We start from the raw sequence: 16,809 nt of genomic DNA on the forward strand, positions 1-16,809 counted from the left end.
ATAAATATGCAACATTGACACTGATGAGGAGCAGGTTTTGAGGATGCTCAGTGAGTGTGATGATAACAAGGAGGAAGAAAGAGTCATGGTACGGGCAGCAAAATATTACCTTCTAAAGAGAACAGGATAAAGTTTGTCTATATGCCAACGAGTAGGGCTGTGTGAAATTTCACTGGCTGTTTTATTCTGATGCTATTTCAACTTGTTTTGCGTTCGAAACAGCAAAATTGAAATGAAACAGAGGGCTTCAAAACAACTGCAAAATGAGATGAGGCAAGGCAAAATGTTTCAAAAATTTTAAAATGTTTGAGTTTCTAAGCAGCAGCCAGGTGGTGGGAGGCATGGGAGAGCCAGAGCTGCACTCTGAGTGGCTCTGTTGCAGCCCCATGTGGCTCAGCCTGGCAGGGAGTGCAGTCCTGCCTCTCCCTACCTCCCACCACTGGGCTGCACTCCCTGGGGCTGGCAGAGCCAAATGCAGCGCCGGCTCTGCCCGCCTCCCACCACTGGGCTGTGCTCTGATCAGTTCCACCAGCCCTCTGGAGCTCAGCCCGGTGGCAGGAGGTGGACAGAGCCAAGGCTGCAGTCTGCCTCCTGCCACCAGGCTGAGTTCCAGGGGGCTGTGAGCTATTGGGCACTGAGCCCAGTGGAGGGAGGTAGAGTGCAGCCACCCCGCTTCCCTCCACTGGGCTGCAAGCTACTGGGTTCTCCTGCCCAGTAAAGGTGGGCAGAGCACAGCCCCCTGCCCACCTCCACCAGGCTGCAAGCTGCTGGGTTCCCCTGCCCAGTGGGAAATCAAAACTGTTTTGATTAAATTAAATGTAACAGTGCTTTTGAAATTAAATTAAACTCAAAGTGAAACACCAGTCCGTCAAAACAGAAATTGAAGTAAAACGGTGCTGTTTCACACAGCCCTGCCAATGAGCCTTATTCATTTTAACCCATGCAGGTGTCACTGTCCCCAATTCAGGCTGAATCTGAATCCAAATTGAATATGGCCCATTTCATACAACCCTATCAGCTTCCACTCCAGTGAAGCAGTTTCTATTGCCTTTGGAACTGTTTTTCAGGAAATGTTCCCCATGCCCCTTAGGATGTCTACATATACTGCTAAGAGCAAAAACATACCCTGTGTGATTGAGGAAACTAGGCACCCAGCTAATAATTTTGAAAATGGAGGGCTTCATGAAGTTCTTGATAGGATATCATCTGTACTTCAAATGTTTGTTAGAGTACAATGTAAACACCATATTTAACTGAACCCAAGATGACCCTGACTTTAAAACAACTCCCCAGTAATTAGATTATATACATGGAAGAGTATACATTTATTATAATGTTCCATGTACAGAATCCAGTGATTGGGGGTTGTCTTAAATTTGTCCCTAACCACAGGAGGGCAGACAGTCTGACCCTAGCACCTTGGTCCCCACACTTGCTCCCATACCCATGCCCTTTCCATCTGTCCCCCATATGCCCTTTGATTTGCCTCTCCTGCACCCTGCTACCTGTCCCCCACACCTGATCCCCAACCCTTGCTGATGCCTGAAACCCCATTCTGGCCACTGCCTCATTCCTGACCTGATCCCCCACGGGCTGTGCTCTCCCATCCCCTGACGCACTGTTCTCCCATTCCCTGACCCACAGTTCTGGTCTGAAGCAGTGCAGGTCAAGGGATGCACTGCTGCCTCATTCCCTGATCCACACTGAGGCTGCAGCTGCAGCTGCATTCTCTGACCCAACTTCTGCTGGTCAGCAGTGAAGGTCAGGGCATGGGAATCAGGCATGTCAAAGGATGGGGCAGCAGCATGCTGCTTCCCTATCCCCTGATGTGCACTGCTGCCCCCTTCCCCACTGTGTTTCTGCCTTATGCCCTGCTCCATGTTGCTGATCAGGCAGCAGTGCAGGTCAGGGGATGTTGCAGCAGTGTGAGTCAGGAATGCGGAAGCAGTGCAGGCCAGGAAACAGGAAAATAGTGCATATTGCTGCGCCATCCCCACCAACATGCTGCTGCCCATAGGCAACTGGTAGGGAGTGTACTGGGGTGCACGTGCCCCCCACAATGGGGCTGGTGCCCCCAACGGCCAACACTGGTGCTGTCAGTAGGGCTGGTACCCCCTGACAGGGCTGCTGCCATCAGCAGCTTCTGTGGGTGCCCCCCTCCAGATTTACGAGGCACCAATCACTCATAGTGTACCCTATTACCCACTCAAACTGCTGCCCCACCCCTGCATGATCCTTGATCCGATACCCTATCTGCACTGCCTCCCCATCCCCCATATGATTACCCCCAATCCCTGACCCACACTGATGGCCCATCCCCTGCCTGACCTCCCACCCATGCTACTACCCCATCCCTCACCCAACCTACACAGCCACACAGCCTCTGCCTATCCTGGATGCAGGCTTCCAGCCATCCCAGACCCAAACCCTGGCCCCTGACCTGTACTCCCCACTGGCCTTACAACAGAATATGCATCTCGTTTTCCAGGTATTTTGTTTTTCGTCCATAATATCTGTATTCTATGTAAGTTAATACTTATTAAATACTGGTTTAAGCAAAGGTTCAAAGAACTTGCTGTTAGCTAGACTGTGTAGTTGACTTATGGGTGGGTTGTTATTAGTTCTATGTGGGGTTAATGTCCTGTAGGTTTGGTCTAGAAAGATAATTAAAGTAGGTATCTAACTTGAGTATCTTCGTAGTTCTGTAGTAGTTAATGTGGTTTTAGTCACCCAGCAGTGATCTCTATCATGTCTTTGCTGGTCTTCATCAGCTACAAGCAGTGGAAAGAACACCCATAACTCCTCACTGTCCCAGTGATAAAGGCTGGTTATATCTCAGATGGACTACAGACTACATATGTTCCTTCAAGCCATCGCTCCTTCTCCATAGAAAATGACAAGTTAGTTTGAGTTTGACCAATACCATCTGCTTCAGATTTTGAACAGTGTTCCACAGTTGAAGATGAATTCCCTTTTAAACTTCCCCTTCCTGATACTACCTTTCTCAAACAAATGACATTTTACATGTTTGGTTTCAACCCATGTATGTTCTGGGTTTTTATTTTTTATTTTTAGGAAGATAGCAAAATCAGTTCAGCTGTTTCTTTTTTACTTATAGTCCAGCTATTTTACTTTTTCAGGTGTGAAAAAACATGCTTTTCCCTGATACATACTGATCAGAAATTTAGAACTCACATCATTCAAAATCAGCTGTAGCTCAAAACTGTAAATGCATATAATTTCATACAGCCCAACGAGTTCTAGTGTTTGAGGTAAGTTCTAAGAGACTGTAGATATTTAAAATTTAAGAGTGTTTGTAATTGGAAATTTAGAACATGTAGCATACATTTCTTTTTTCAGGTTTCATTTAAGTAGAACAGCTTAGAACACTCCATGTATAATCAACTTCATTTCACTTTAGTGGTAACTTTAAACTGAAAGCTTAGCTGCATCATTGAACTAACAGCTTAGTATAGTACTCTGAAATAAAAACTTACCAAATTAGCCTCTTTGAGTGAAAGTACAACTTAGAAATTTCCCTTCCCAAATTGGGAAAGTAGTAAATGTACTTTACTCTTGGAAACACTAGGCGTAAGCAGGTATCATATAGCATAAATTACCAATATGAGTTAATTCTGGGTAAGAGGAGACCTATTATTGCAATATTTGACATATAATATATACTGGTATGAAGGAAGACCATATTTTTCAAAAATCTTCATAACATGGAAGACTGAGAGATCACTTACCACTTTTGAGTGTTTAGTTTCTCTAAAACTAGATATGCAAGTAATTCAGCATATGCAGAAATATTGTGGATTTGGTAACTGCTGTAGTAAAATTCTCCATGAAAGTGTTATACTGCAGCAATCCCCAGTGTAGATCTATTAGAACATTGGCAGCAGTGAATACTAATAAGAATGTGTCTCTAAATTAAGGATCTATCAGTATTCTTATTATCATCTCTGGTTATCCCCTGAGGCTGCAGTATTTATTTACAAAATGCTGTATTTATTACTATGACATGAATTCCTATTACTTTTGATATGACATCACACTAATAGCTTGGATGACTAGTTTACAGTAATTGAATTTACACACAAGCATGCAAATGTGCAGCATTCTACAAACCTTTTATAAATTGATCTACAAAGCAAAAAATAATGAGGAAAAAATATTGTTGCCTTTTACTCCACTTCTTTTCTGTGTAGGGACCATCTCAAATTTTTAATTGGCTTGATTTTGTACCTTTAGAAAACTCAGGTCTTTATTTTTCTGTACTCTGGATGACTTTGCCCTGATCCTCAAAGAGCCTGAATAATAGTGATAGCACTTGTGTGGGGCATGAGCCAGGTTGTGACTGTTGCCCTGGTGCATTCTATCCCCTGATGTTAGTTTGTGAGAGGGAAAGGTGGACTCGTAAAGGTTCCAGAAAATTTTATTTGATCTCTTATTTACTGTCAACGAGTCCAGTCGTTCAATGGTCTGTACACGTCTGGCCGATAATCCCCGACTGGAAGCACACTCACTCTGGAGCTGTACACGTCAAAATCCGCCTGCCACAACTTTGATGGTTCCTTGGTTCAGTGTTTCTTTCCTCTGACGCGCGCATGTCCAAAAATGAGACTTCCGGTCACTCAAAGTGTGAGATCCTTGAGGGCTTCTTCCTCCCCTACACCCTTGCCCGGGCCTCCATGTCCAAGTCATGGTTGCCCTCCGAGTCTCACCCTCTGGTGAGTGGGCGGGGCAATGCCTCTAATACAAAAGACAAAATTAGCAAGCGCGAGCCAAACAGACAGTTCCACCACTGGGCCTCTGGCTCCGGGTTCCTGTGTTGTTGGCTTCAATAAAGTCAAAAGTCTCCTACCTCAGGAGTCCTCTCCTCCCCCTTACCGGGGAGTGCTGTCTGCCCCCTTAGAGTCTTTCCCCTCCTGGGGTGGTTCCATCTCTCGCCACAAGCGCACTGTGGCCGGGGCCCGCCGAGTAGTCCCAGCTGGGGTTAGATGCCTCCGGCCGTCACAACTCCCTCGACTAACTTCGGGGTTTATTGCCCCTGGTGTCTTGCCCCACCGGGACCTTACCCTTGCGCCAGAACGTGCATGCTGGGTGCATGTCGGCATGCCTCCGCCGCTCTGGACTCCCGCCGGTGATCCGCTCCTGTCTCGGCTCTTCCGGTCCCGCCCCTCTCTGTTCTGGCGTGGCCTTTAAACCAGCCAGTTCCGCCACACACCTGAAACGGGTGAGTAAGCGCCCCGCCCTCCGGTGAGTTGTTGTGGAGATTCCAGCCCCGCGGGTCTCAGAGCTTGTCAGCTCCGCTGCTCTCGCACACTTACACACCACCGGTGTGGATGTGGCTGCACAGGTGGTTACACTTGGATCTGTCCCAGTTCGGGTGAGGGACGAACGAACGAAAAACAAAATGATGGATCTGAGATCGATATGAGATACGAACTAGTGATGAGATATGAACGAGTGCACAAATGTTTGCCTATGGTTCCGGAGGCAGGAGAAGCTGTGGGAAGCTGGGCAGGCCTACCCACTGAGCAGTGGATGCTCTGGCTTCCTTTTTTTTTCTGCTTCTCCCTGGGCAGAAACTCCACCCTAGCTTTTATAGGCCAGATGACAAGCCCAGTTTCAAATCCTGATTGGTCACATTACCGCGCTAAAATGTTCACGGGTTTTTTCCACAGGGAACGGGGTTTCCCCAGCACATGGCCAGGGCCATGCAGCAAGCCAAATAGGGGCTTTCCAGATTGTGAGGAGAGTGCTGATGGCATCTGTTGCTGGGTAAAGCTGGCAGAGTCCAGATGGAGCGTGACAGCACTAATAACCTAAGGTGCAGATCTTCCACATATCTAGGCTTCAGTTTTTATTTATCTAAAGCCAAGAAAAGATATACTGGTTTACTTATGTCTCTATATCTTTCTACCTCTAGTTTAGAAGCAACTTATATAACATCAAACAAAGCATTTTGCTATGATAGCTTATTCCAGTTTGACAAATCGAAATTGTCAGCATAGCTGAATCTCTGCTAGGAATTTTGCTGATATAAAAATGTCATGAATGTCAGTAGATACTGTTATATTGGAAAAATGTCTCCGGTGTAGACCTGGCCTAGTACAATTGTAGTGTAGTTATTCTCAAAATATTTGTTCTCATATGCATGGGGCAGAATTCTTTCACCTAGTGGCCAACTAAAGTGAAGTTTGGAACCCAATTACGACTGATGTGTGAGAGAAATTCTAATATCCTTTCTGACTGCATAAGTGCACCCATTATGGGAACAGGAATACCTTCCAGAGATGCGCAGACAGTCTCCCTATTCCTATAACTGGTTCATGCAAATGTTCAGAGGGAGTAATAGGTGGTAATCATTCCTACACTTCAGTTGTGTAACTCAAAACTAAGCAACTCAGAGTTAGTTGCAAGCTGCACTTTGGTCATCTATGAGGTAAAATAAAGCAAACCATGGACAGAATTCTAAGACTTAGCAATTAACCCAATCAAATGAAAACAAATTAAACATGCAAACAATAGCTATATGTTAATGGCATGAAAAATAATTGAAGCTCCATAGTAGCTTGTATCACAATCACACAATTGTATTCTATATGGTGTAGCATATGCTAAATTCTTCTGAGCCAATAATTCAGTTTCAAAATATATCAGCCTAAAAACATCTAGATACCTTGTTGTTTTTAATTTACCAAGCAAATATCTGCTTGACACAACTGGTTACAACATAATTACCTGTTATAAAAGCTACAAAATGAATATATATATGAGCAGAATTTTCAATTTATAGATATAATAAGTAAAGAACATTGGCTATTTCTGCTTCACTAATCACACTTAAAAACTGTCCCTTAATGGATTTTAAAATACAATAATTTTGTGGTATGGTTCATGGGGCATATTGCTTTTCTATAGATTGTTTATTCAAATATTTTCAGGCATTATTTACAAGAAGCATTTTTTTCTTGGGATGGTAAGAGGGTATGAATAACTAGGTTCAAATAACACCTGTTTACAAAAGAAAGTAAATTCTAGACATGGTGACAGAATCTGGCTGTAAAACATGGCCAGAATCTGACATTCAGTTAGAACGAAGATTAGTGAACACTTTCATTATTAATGGAAGTATCTGACCAAACAGGTACTATATTTTAAAGCTTAAAATAAAGAGGTAGGAAACAGTAAATGGCACACTGTCCTGATAGTGTTTCTAACTCCTCTTCCTTTTAGTGTATTTTTTGCCTCAACATAGTCTTACCTCTCCATGGGCAGATTGGTAGGCTGCCTACCTCTCCTGCGAAGAGAATTTTCAGCATCACTTTAAATTCCAGGGCTTCAGTAAAATGCAATTCATTATGTTGAAACAACTGAAATGCTTTGTGTAAATTCCATGGCCTAGATGGTATCATTTCCCTATCATAGGAAAATCTATGAAACAGGAAATAATCATTTTGAAGATAGCTCCAAAGGTATAGCAGAGTAGCTCTGTGCCTGGGGCAACAGTGATGCAGAGGGCAGTGCCAGTTGCCACTGTACTGATTGCTACAGTGCAATCAACTTTCCTCTCACAACAAAGAAGGTGCCTGGGGCTGCTGCCCTAGTCACTACCTCTCATTCATGCCTACTGGGTAGTTCCTACCTAATTATTCAATTTGAGAAGTGGGTTATGGTATTCCATCACCCATCCAGACCACATCCACAAATTTTCTCACAGAATAATCTTTTCTGGCTCTGACCCTCACTGACCTACTACTGGGCCCATAGCTTTATATTTATGAAGGAACTGTGCTTCCTAGGACTTGCCTCAGTCATTGTCTTTCTCAGGTTCTGGCAAGTGGATCCTGTGGACTATGCAGGAAAGGAGCCAAGCTCAGGTTGTTTTGCCTCTTCCAGGGAATCTCTGGAAACTCCAAAAGTGGATTAATGGATCCTACAATTTCTGTAGATGTGGGTGAGAGAGGGAGGGAAATTTTATAGCTACCTCACTCACACCATCCAAAAGTAGATTGTCCTTATCCATTACAAGTCTTTCCCCCATTGGTATTAAAGTCATTCTATATTCCTGTCTTTCATAATGCAACAAAGTACTTAAACATATCAATGTAAGACCAGTACAGAATATGTGTTTACAACAGCATTTGAGTATTTTTTCCCAGGGGAAATAATAATAAATGAGGTAGACCAGAGTACAACCTTTATACTAGACCAGAGTTGCATCTAAGCCAGGAGATCAGACTCACGTTCTGATTTCTGCATTGCGTTCTTTAATACTCAGCAGTTTACAGGTTGTTTATTCTATATGGCATTTACCAATCCAAAGAAATAAGATAGGTTTGGGGTAAACTACTGTAACTGATATAACACCAGGAATTGCCCAGATCCACAAATATCTATTGAATATAGACTGATGCTGATCCCATATCATTACTTAAAGCTGCTTAACAGCTTAAATTGATATAAGTCCTTAAAGCAATGTAAGAGCTTAAACCACATAAAATGCCAGAAGCAGTTTAAGAGATTGAAGAATTTCATTGGGGTAGATGAAGAATGCCTTGTGAGCAGGTACCCCCTTGAGGGATGTTCCAAGGGGCTGGTATGTGCATGTGTGTGGAAAGGGTGTCACAGATAAGATCAATAGAACCCAAATGTGAGGAAGTGGAAGTAATGTGATATAAGAAAGATATGACCATAAATAGGTATTCTGTTTATAGCATAAACTGATTGAAATCAACATAGCCCCATTTTAATAATCTCAACCACAGAATGCAACAGCTAATATGAAAGTGTTTTTCCTTAAAAAAATAAATGTGTCATAGAAGTGGAAGGGAAAATAGTGAATGTCATTTTTTAAAAATCTGTTGGATACTGAAAGTCATGTAGTTGCGCTATTATCATGTTCTATAAAAAACATTTCCTGCTCGTCTGACCATTAGCAGCACACTGAATAGATATTAAAAGAAAAAAGGAAAATTTTATTCTGAATGTTCTGGCTGAAAATAGTGGATTGGCACCATGAGACAGTCATTTATTCATTTTGTAGAGGTTGGCACTAAAATAATTGAGAGCAGTTCTCTATTTAGTCTTAGCTGGAAATTCTTTGTGAGGTTTTGCATTCTTCAGAGTATGTTTTTAGTTACATTACAAGAAAAATAAAAAGCGTGGAAAAAGATTTCTCCTTCCACCCTTCATTAAAACCTAATTACAAAAAAACTACAACCCTTACGGCAGTTAAAGCAAAAAACAAAACAAAACAAAAAACCAGAAAACCTTCCCCTGCAATTAAATATAATTCATGAGAAATTGTTAGAAAGAGTTATTTACTGAATTTATGAATGTTTTAATTTGTACTATATTAAAATTTGCATTGATTGTGCACTAGTTCTTTTGTGTGAATTGTGGGAACATGATTCTTCTTTAAATATGAGAACTTTGCTTCCATTATTTAAGCATTTTTAAATATTGTTTTAACTTGTAGCATCTTTGGTATAAGTAGCAGATCTTCAATATAGGAAAGAGATGGCAGTAGAGTTTTTTTTCCATCAGGGCCCTGAGCTGTGGATCAACACTTGCAACTTGGTCAAAAATAGCCTGGAATTACTGATCTTCAAAGGGTCTTTGCTAAGGTTTTTCTGTTGTCATTTGCTTTTTGTTCTGTTTTATTCTTATATTATATAATTCACATCAACAAAGGAACTTACAATGTTAGTTGAATGGACATGCAAGTGGATATACATATAAAAGACCTCATTTTAATTGTACTAAAAGATGCTTTACATCTCACTAGGAATGCAAAAAAAGATCTTAAAATATTGATAAATTTTATTCTGCATGACTGGAATGTAAGGGTAAAACCATACATTGGATTTCTCCTGGGACAAAGCCTCTTATCCTGGGATTTTACAGGCCTACAAGCCCATTGTCTGAGGTTCAGTACCTGTGGAAATTCAGAGATAATGTTTTTCCTGAGGAGGATCATCACTAATTTAATTGCCATTCATTCCAGAGACAAATTGCATGCTGCTCCCAGGTTTTGACTCAGGTCAATCAAAACTAACTCAAATGTAGTGTCTATTTTTATCCTGAGTGCCCCATATAGCTGAACTCACTTTAGTGCCCATTTCTGTAGCCAGAATGGTATAAGGAATGCATGAAACTAAGCTCTGTGTGTATATGAACATTATGTATTTCACAGGGGAAAAGATTACTGGAATAAAATAAAAATAGAACACATTCTATTTATTTAAAAACAATTTATTGATATGGAGGTAAATTTCATACCAGTAAATCCAGAGTAATTCCAATAAATTCCATAAAGCATCTCATATTTACTCACATCTAAATGAGATCTCAATTGGTAGCTTTGTTTTGTTTCTTCTTGCTTCGATCACATTTTATGGCACTTGACTCTTGAGAGATGTAGTTAGCTGTGTTAGTCTGAAGTCAAGTAGAAGGCAGGGTAGATATGCACCTTACAGACTAACTAAAGTATGCAGATATAGATAGAGATAGAGATAGAAATATAGCACAAGATTGCATGGGCTGAACCTCACTTCATCAAATATTGCTTAAGCCCAGACACATAATTTTGATACAGTGAGTGCTAAAATGATTGTTATCTCTCCACACAAGCTTCTCACTGAATAAAAGCCTTAGGTATAATTCAGTCTCATGTGATTTCAATGTAGCTGAGCTACACTTTGGGTTTCCTTATGATGAAGTAAAGACATATGCATATGAGACAAATTGATAGTGCTTTCTTTCTTTCTGAAGACAGCCATAGAAACAGATAATTTAACTAATGAAATGTCTGTATTGTACCACATAACACTAACATTTCACTACTGCTTGAATTTCAGAACATTTCAAGATCTGTCCAAACAAACGGATATATCATATGGTACAGTCAGGGACTCAGCGGTGTATGAATACTTCAAGGCAAAAGGGACAAACCCATTGGAGCAAGATAATACATTTGCTGAATTGTGGAGAACAATCAGTAAGAATAATGGGGTGGATAATTGTGTATTGAACCCTTCTGAAGGCATCAGGAAGGTAAGAATAGATTAATAATAAAGATGTTATTTCTCTCTTTCTTCCTCCCTCTATCTCTTCCTTCCTTTAATGAATCTATATTGTTTAAATAGGGTTAATAAATACTATCATTCTGTCTTTGACCAACTATCTCACAGAACTCAGATCACCAATTAAGAAAGATTGCAGTAAGAACTCCAACTTCTAACCCACTTGTTTTTGTCTTTCACAGAGTCAGTATTAAGACTGAGATTAGGATTTTACCAAGTATCTAAATGCCATTTTTTAAAGTGACTTTAGAATCTGTCCTTTGGCTTCAATGTGATTTAGACTGATAAAAGCCTTAGGGCCCTGTTACACCTTACACTGTAAGCCAAACCGAGGCTTAGTGTTGTTTGGTTTAGTGGAGCAGTCATACCTTAACGTGAAAAAACATCTTTGACTGTCCTTCACCTGCACAGCTGTGACTTGCCACTAGAGGCTTGGTGAGCAGGGGCAGGACGAGGAGCTAGGCTCACTGCTCCTGCAAATCAGAGTGAGTGCTGCAGCCCCAGAGTGCACTGGTGACTGTGCTGCCTCCTGCAGCTGCCCAAACCAGCTTGGTGCTTGAGCTCTGTGGAGCCTGGACCTTCTTTTCTCTGGAGCCTGCTGCCCCTACCCCAGCCACTAGCTGGTGCTACCTGAGATCCAAAAAGGATCAGGCCTCTCAGAGCTCTGGAGATGCCCAGCCTCTCAAAGCTCTGATAGCGCCCAGCCACATAGGCCATATGTAGCGGGGGGAGGCACAAGGGGGCACATGCCCCCCCGAGATTGGCCACCACCGAAGCCGTCACTGGTTTTTGCGGGTGGTTGCTGCCCCCCCCCACTACTGATGTATCCACCAGTGGCTGCGGGTGGTCCCTACTCACTGCTGCTAACAGTGTGGATAGCTGCTACAGGTGGTCCCTGGTTGCTGCCCACCACTCACCACCTCCCCCTCCCTTTGCTGCTGACACTGCCACAACCACCTGTGGGTGGTCCCTGCTCAGCCCACCCTTGCCACTGATGTCACTATGGCTGTCTGCAGGTGGTCCCCACTCATTGCCACCATGCCCCTGCCACCACACCTGCTGCCACCACTGCCTGCAGGTGGTTGCTATGTCCCCCCAGCCTCCAGAAGCATGCGTCATTCATGACCAGCCATCCACCAGCCCAGCCAGCAGTGGAACAGAGTGGCAAGCTCTGGGAAAAAAAAAAAGGATTGGGCCCCCAGGACCCAGACATATATCCTGGCAGGGCCAAGCAACTGGAGCAGGGTGGAGCTCAGAAGCTGCAGCGTGGCAGCCTGAGACTAGTTTCTGCTCATCCACAGTCTGCTGGGCCGTGTAGAGTCCCACTGCTAGCTCTGCCTGCCTGGCTTGCCTAACAGGGGCCACGCTAGGCAGGTGCTTGATGCCCCTGTGCCCCTCGTAGCAGCTGGCAGCTCCAAGTATGGAGTGCGGGGTTCAGCACTGTTATAGATTTCATAGGTTTTTAGGGGTGGAAGAGACCTCAGTAGATCATCGAGTCTGACCCTCTGCCCTGGGCAGGAAAGAGCGAAGAAGTTCTTCCTGATGTCCAGTCTAAATCTGCTCTCTGTCAGTTTGTAGCCATTGTTTCTAGTTACCCATAGGAGTGTCCTGGTAAACAGAGTGTGTCCTATTCTTTGCTGCTCGCTCCCTCCCATGCCCCCCGCTGCTTCCAATGAATTTGTAGACAGCCACAAGATCATCTCTCAGCCTCTCTATCTGGGATGGGGATGCACAGAGTGGGTGGGGAGGCTGAACTGTTCATAGCCACCTCTCAAGCCCAGCAGACATGGGAATCTTTAATTGAAGCCCATCCAGCTTTCTATGCATCTCCTTTTTTTCCAGCTATCTCTTTTAAGTGAATATTAGTTGTCAGTGCATTCTTATATAAAGCAATGTCAACTCCAGTCAAAAATAGGGGTTTTCTTTGGTGTTTTTGTTTGCTTTGTTTTGATTTTACGTATGTGGCGGGCATCATAATTTGTCCCCATGTCTGCTTTGTTCCCATCATTTTCACTACAATTACTCTATGCATTTCTAAAATTTGACTCTTTGGTGGCTCGAAACAAAAAGATCAAGTGGAAAAAAATCTAAAAGCTTTTGTGGCATTTTTGTTGCTATGGAAAATTATTCTTTTTAAATAAGAAACAGTTTGTATATCCATAGTAACCATCTCCCATGGTCTCAAGGCACAGCTTTTAAAAACACAGATGAAAATTACACAAAGGATATTCATGTATTGCAAAGCACAGGCTGCTGAGAGAGACAAGCAAAGACTTTCTTTAGTTGTAGAGCCATATGAGGAGCATTGATTCAGCTCTATTTTGAGGCATATGGTATCATAAGAGTGATGTTGTAGCCATGATGGTCCAGAAATTTTGAGTCTTACACATTCAAGAGTGTCCTGCGATAGGAACTGCTTTGCCAACACAAATTGGTGATTCATATTGAGCACTATTCTGTCACAGATACTGGTTCAGGATTTCCATAATAATTGGATTGGGCAATATTGCTTCGTAAAGGAAATTTCTCTCTGACTCCAGCTATTCTCGACATTCACCAAGAAACATGCAGCTTTGTGGCTCCTGTAATTAGATAGTAGATAATTGTAATCTCCCATGCTGTTCACCTGGGCATCAGGTATGGGAGTTCCTCTCTGATTTCGCCGTTGCTTTGGGGAAGAAACAGTTCTGTTAGTAGGATGACTTTGGTCAGTCCCCCGGGGGTCTCATTTTCCACGTCTTTGATGGAAAAATAATTCTAATTGGGAGGAAAGTGGTTGGTCCCATCCCTTCTGGTGCCACCCTTTGGTCATTCCAGCTTGTTCTTCCTGCTTGGGGCCTCACCTCCCCTACACCCCACCTAATGCCAACCAAAGATGTTGTCACTTGAACTGTCAGAGTTGGTATACCATACACCTTGGTGCTTTTGCTCTCTAAATTTATGGCAGTAGGATCAGGGCATTGTTTTGGCCTGATTGTTCCCTACCATCCCTTTGCCTTGTTTATGCGTCCTCCTGATCAGGTGTCATCCTGTCTCCTGCCATGTCATTCTCTCTTCGGGCTTGGTACTTGCCGTGGGCCAATCGTGTATGGATCCTTGCCCTACTTGCTCCATCTGGGCTCCAGTCTACATTGTGGTCATCAAATATCCACAGAGACTCCCTTGGTAAGTTCTTGAGCCCTCTCTGCCCCTGACTTTTTGCACAAAACCCTTCCTGGGGCAGCCACCAGATCCCTGCACTAGGACTAGGTTCCAACTTGCCTCTGGGCCAGTCGGGAACTTCACTTCTAGTCCCCACCTCTTGTCTTCCACCTGGTCTTTTATCCCAGCTCCTGGGGCCCGGCCAAGCAATCAGTCCCGGCACACTACCGTAAAGCATGCCCAACGGGGGAGCTGGTCCCGGCTCCTTCTGGCTTGGGTATTTTTTTTTCTCTTTTCTTTTTCCTTTTTCCTCCACTCACTACGGTTTCACTTTCGCCGTGCTCCATTTCTGGTGCGGGGTCCCACTGTCTCTGCTCCTCACCTGGCAGAGGTAAGTTTTTACCACAGTAATATAACTGATCACAGTTCTTAATCATATACATTCTTAATTCATTTGTGAATTTCACAAAGCTATTTGTCTGCATAAAATCCTGTGGCAATGAGTTCCACAGCATAATTAGACAATTTAATTTGCTGCCTTTTTAATTTTGAGCATCTGTTTCTGTTTGGAATAGAATGAAATAATGAAGTCCCTCTATAATGTTTATTCTTTAGATGTACACATGGCAAGTCCTCCTCCTTTTTCCCCTTTTCCAAGATAAATGGTCCTAGACTTTTTAATATCCCCCATTGTGGAGGCCCTTGGCGATAACTATTTTCATTGCCTTTTGCTGAACTTTTCTTATTTCTGTTTTATCTCATTGAACAGTAGGGGAATTAAACCATATATACTGTCCAAGATGAGAATGTTATGGATTTATAGAATGCTGTTGTACATTTTTTGTTCTCTCCCAATATCTTTGTTATTTTTAATCTCTTTTGCCTATCAAACCATTTTTAATATGTTGTTGGTACTTCTCAATATTGTTCATGAGATATTAGGACACTTTATTCAAAAGTTCAATGCATGTTGAATAGGTTAAATCATTTTTGTCAATGTGTGTTATTTGCACTTTGTCCTCTCTAAATTCCACATATCACTGGGGCATCCAGTTGCTTTATTTTTTCTTAGGTCCTCACAACACTCCTTCCCTTTTTACAAACACGCAGTTATTTTTTTGTCATTAGAAATATTTCTACCTAATAATTCACACCTAATGGTTTAGAAAAACCTTTCCAAATATTGACCTCAGGGGCATTTCAGTGCTAAGCATTTTTTGCTAAATATTAGCTAAATGTTTTTTCTGCTCTTTACTTCCTAGTTCTTAAGCATTTATTACCCATAAGAAGAGTTAATTTAACCTGCCCAGTGTTTCCATAGTTGTGCTAATAATATCTTGCAATGGATTTTATAAAATGTCACATGGAAGCCTACGTAGGTTAGACTGCTAATGATGGTTCTCTAGCCATTATTTTTGGAACTCTTTCCCCAAATAGGAAAGGTTAAAATGAAACATTTTACTTTTACAGGAGTCAATTTGATTTCCCTTCCTCTTATACTAACTTAGGTACATTATTATTTTATCCTAATTAATATTCTGAACTGATGTACTCTGTACCAAAGTAAAGGCCATTTCTCTATATTTTCTTGAAACAGCTTAAAAAGGGATACCATCTTACCAGTTCTCTGGTCTGATGGTATAGTGGCCATTTTAATGATGTGACATTTTGAGATGATGAATGTGTTATTTGTTTGTCATTTAAGATCCCTTTCTTCTTTTTTCCTTTATCATAAGGAATGATGTAACGAAATTTCTTGTTACTTCTCTGCATCATCCATAATTGTCTCCTTTTTATTTCAAGAGTCTAATAGAATCACTGAATCACTCATAGCCTTCTATTCAAAGAAGAAATGTGGCTGGTTTTCGTTTACTCAAATTTTATATTAAACTGCTTACCTATCAGTCAGAGCACTTGTTTCATTCTGTCAGCTTTTTTTTGGCAAGCTTTGAGCTAGAGTGGCTATGTTTTTGTCCTACAAAACAAAATGAAATTAAATTAAAAATATTAAAGGTTTCATAGTTTCATAGATGTAGGGTCAGAAGGCACCTAAGTAGATCATCAAGTCCGACCCCCTGCCCTGGGCAGGAATGAATACTGGGCTTATATGACCCTTGGTAGGTTTGAGCCCATATGTTCCCAGCTAAGTAATTATCAACCTTCCTCTTAAAGACACTTAAGGTAAGACCCAACACCACTTCCCTTGGAAATTGGTTCCAGATCCTAGCTGCCCTGACTGTGAAGTAGTGCCTTCAAATGTCCAGCCTGAACCTGCTGTCAAACAACTTATGGTCGTTATTCCTTGTTACTTCAGCAGGTGCTTGGGGGAACAGGGTCTCTCCCATTCCCCACTGGTCCTCACTGGTAAGTTTATAGATGGTCACCAGGTCCCCTCTCAGCCTTCTCTTGTGAAGTCTGAACAGGTTCAGGTCCCATAGCCTCTCCTCATAGGGTCTATCCTGCTGTCCCTGGATCTTGCGAGTGGCCCTCCTCTGGACCCTCTTGATGCAGGCCACATCCCTCCTAAAGTGTGGCACCCAGAACTGGATGCAGTACTCCAACAGTGGCCTGA

General features: G+C 42.4%; 1 protein-coding gene across 2 annotated transcripts in view; it reads left to right on the forward strand.

Moving 5' to 3' along the window:
• The window catches only part of GRID1 (glutamate ionotropic receptor delta type subunit 1), a 1,072,773-nt gene that overhangs the window by 1,015,101 nt on the left and 40,863 nt on the right, over positions 1-16,809 (forward strand). For both annotated transcript variants that reach the window (XM_019555843.1, XM_019555842.1), the window contains exon 13: positions 10,872-11,067. In XM_019555843.1, coding sequence (XP_019411388.1) covers positions 10,872-11,067 — 196 coding nt within the window. The remainder of the gene's footprint in view (positions 1-10,871; positions 11,068-16,809) is intronic.

Source organism: Crocodylus porosus, unplaced genomic scaffold (genome assembly GCF_001723895.1).
Source record: "Crocodylus porosus isolate Cpor-Errol unplaced genomic scaffold, CroPor_comp1, whole genome shotgun sequence".
Taxonomy (NCBI): domain Eukaryota; kingdom Metazoa; phylum Chordata; order Crocodylia; family Crocodylidae; genus Crocodylus; species Crocodylus porosus.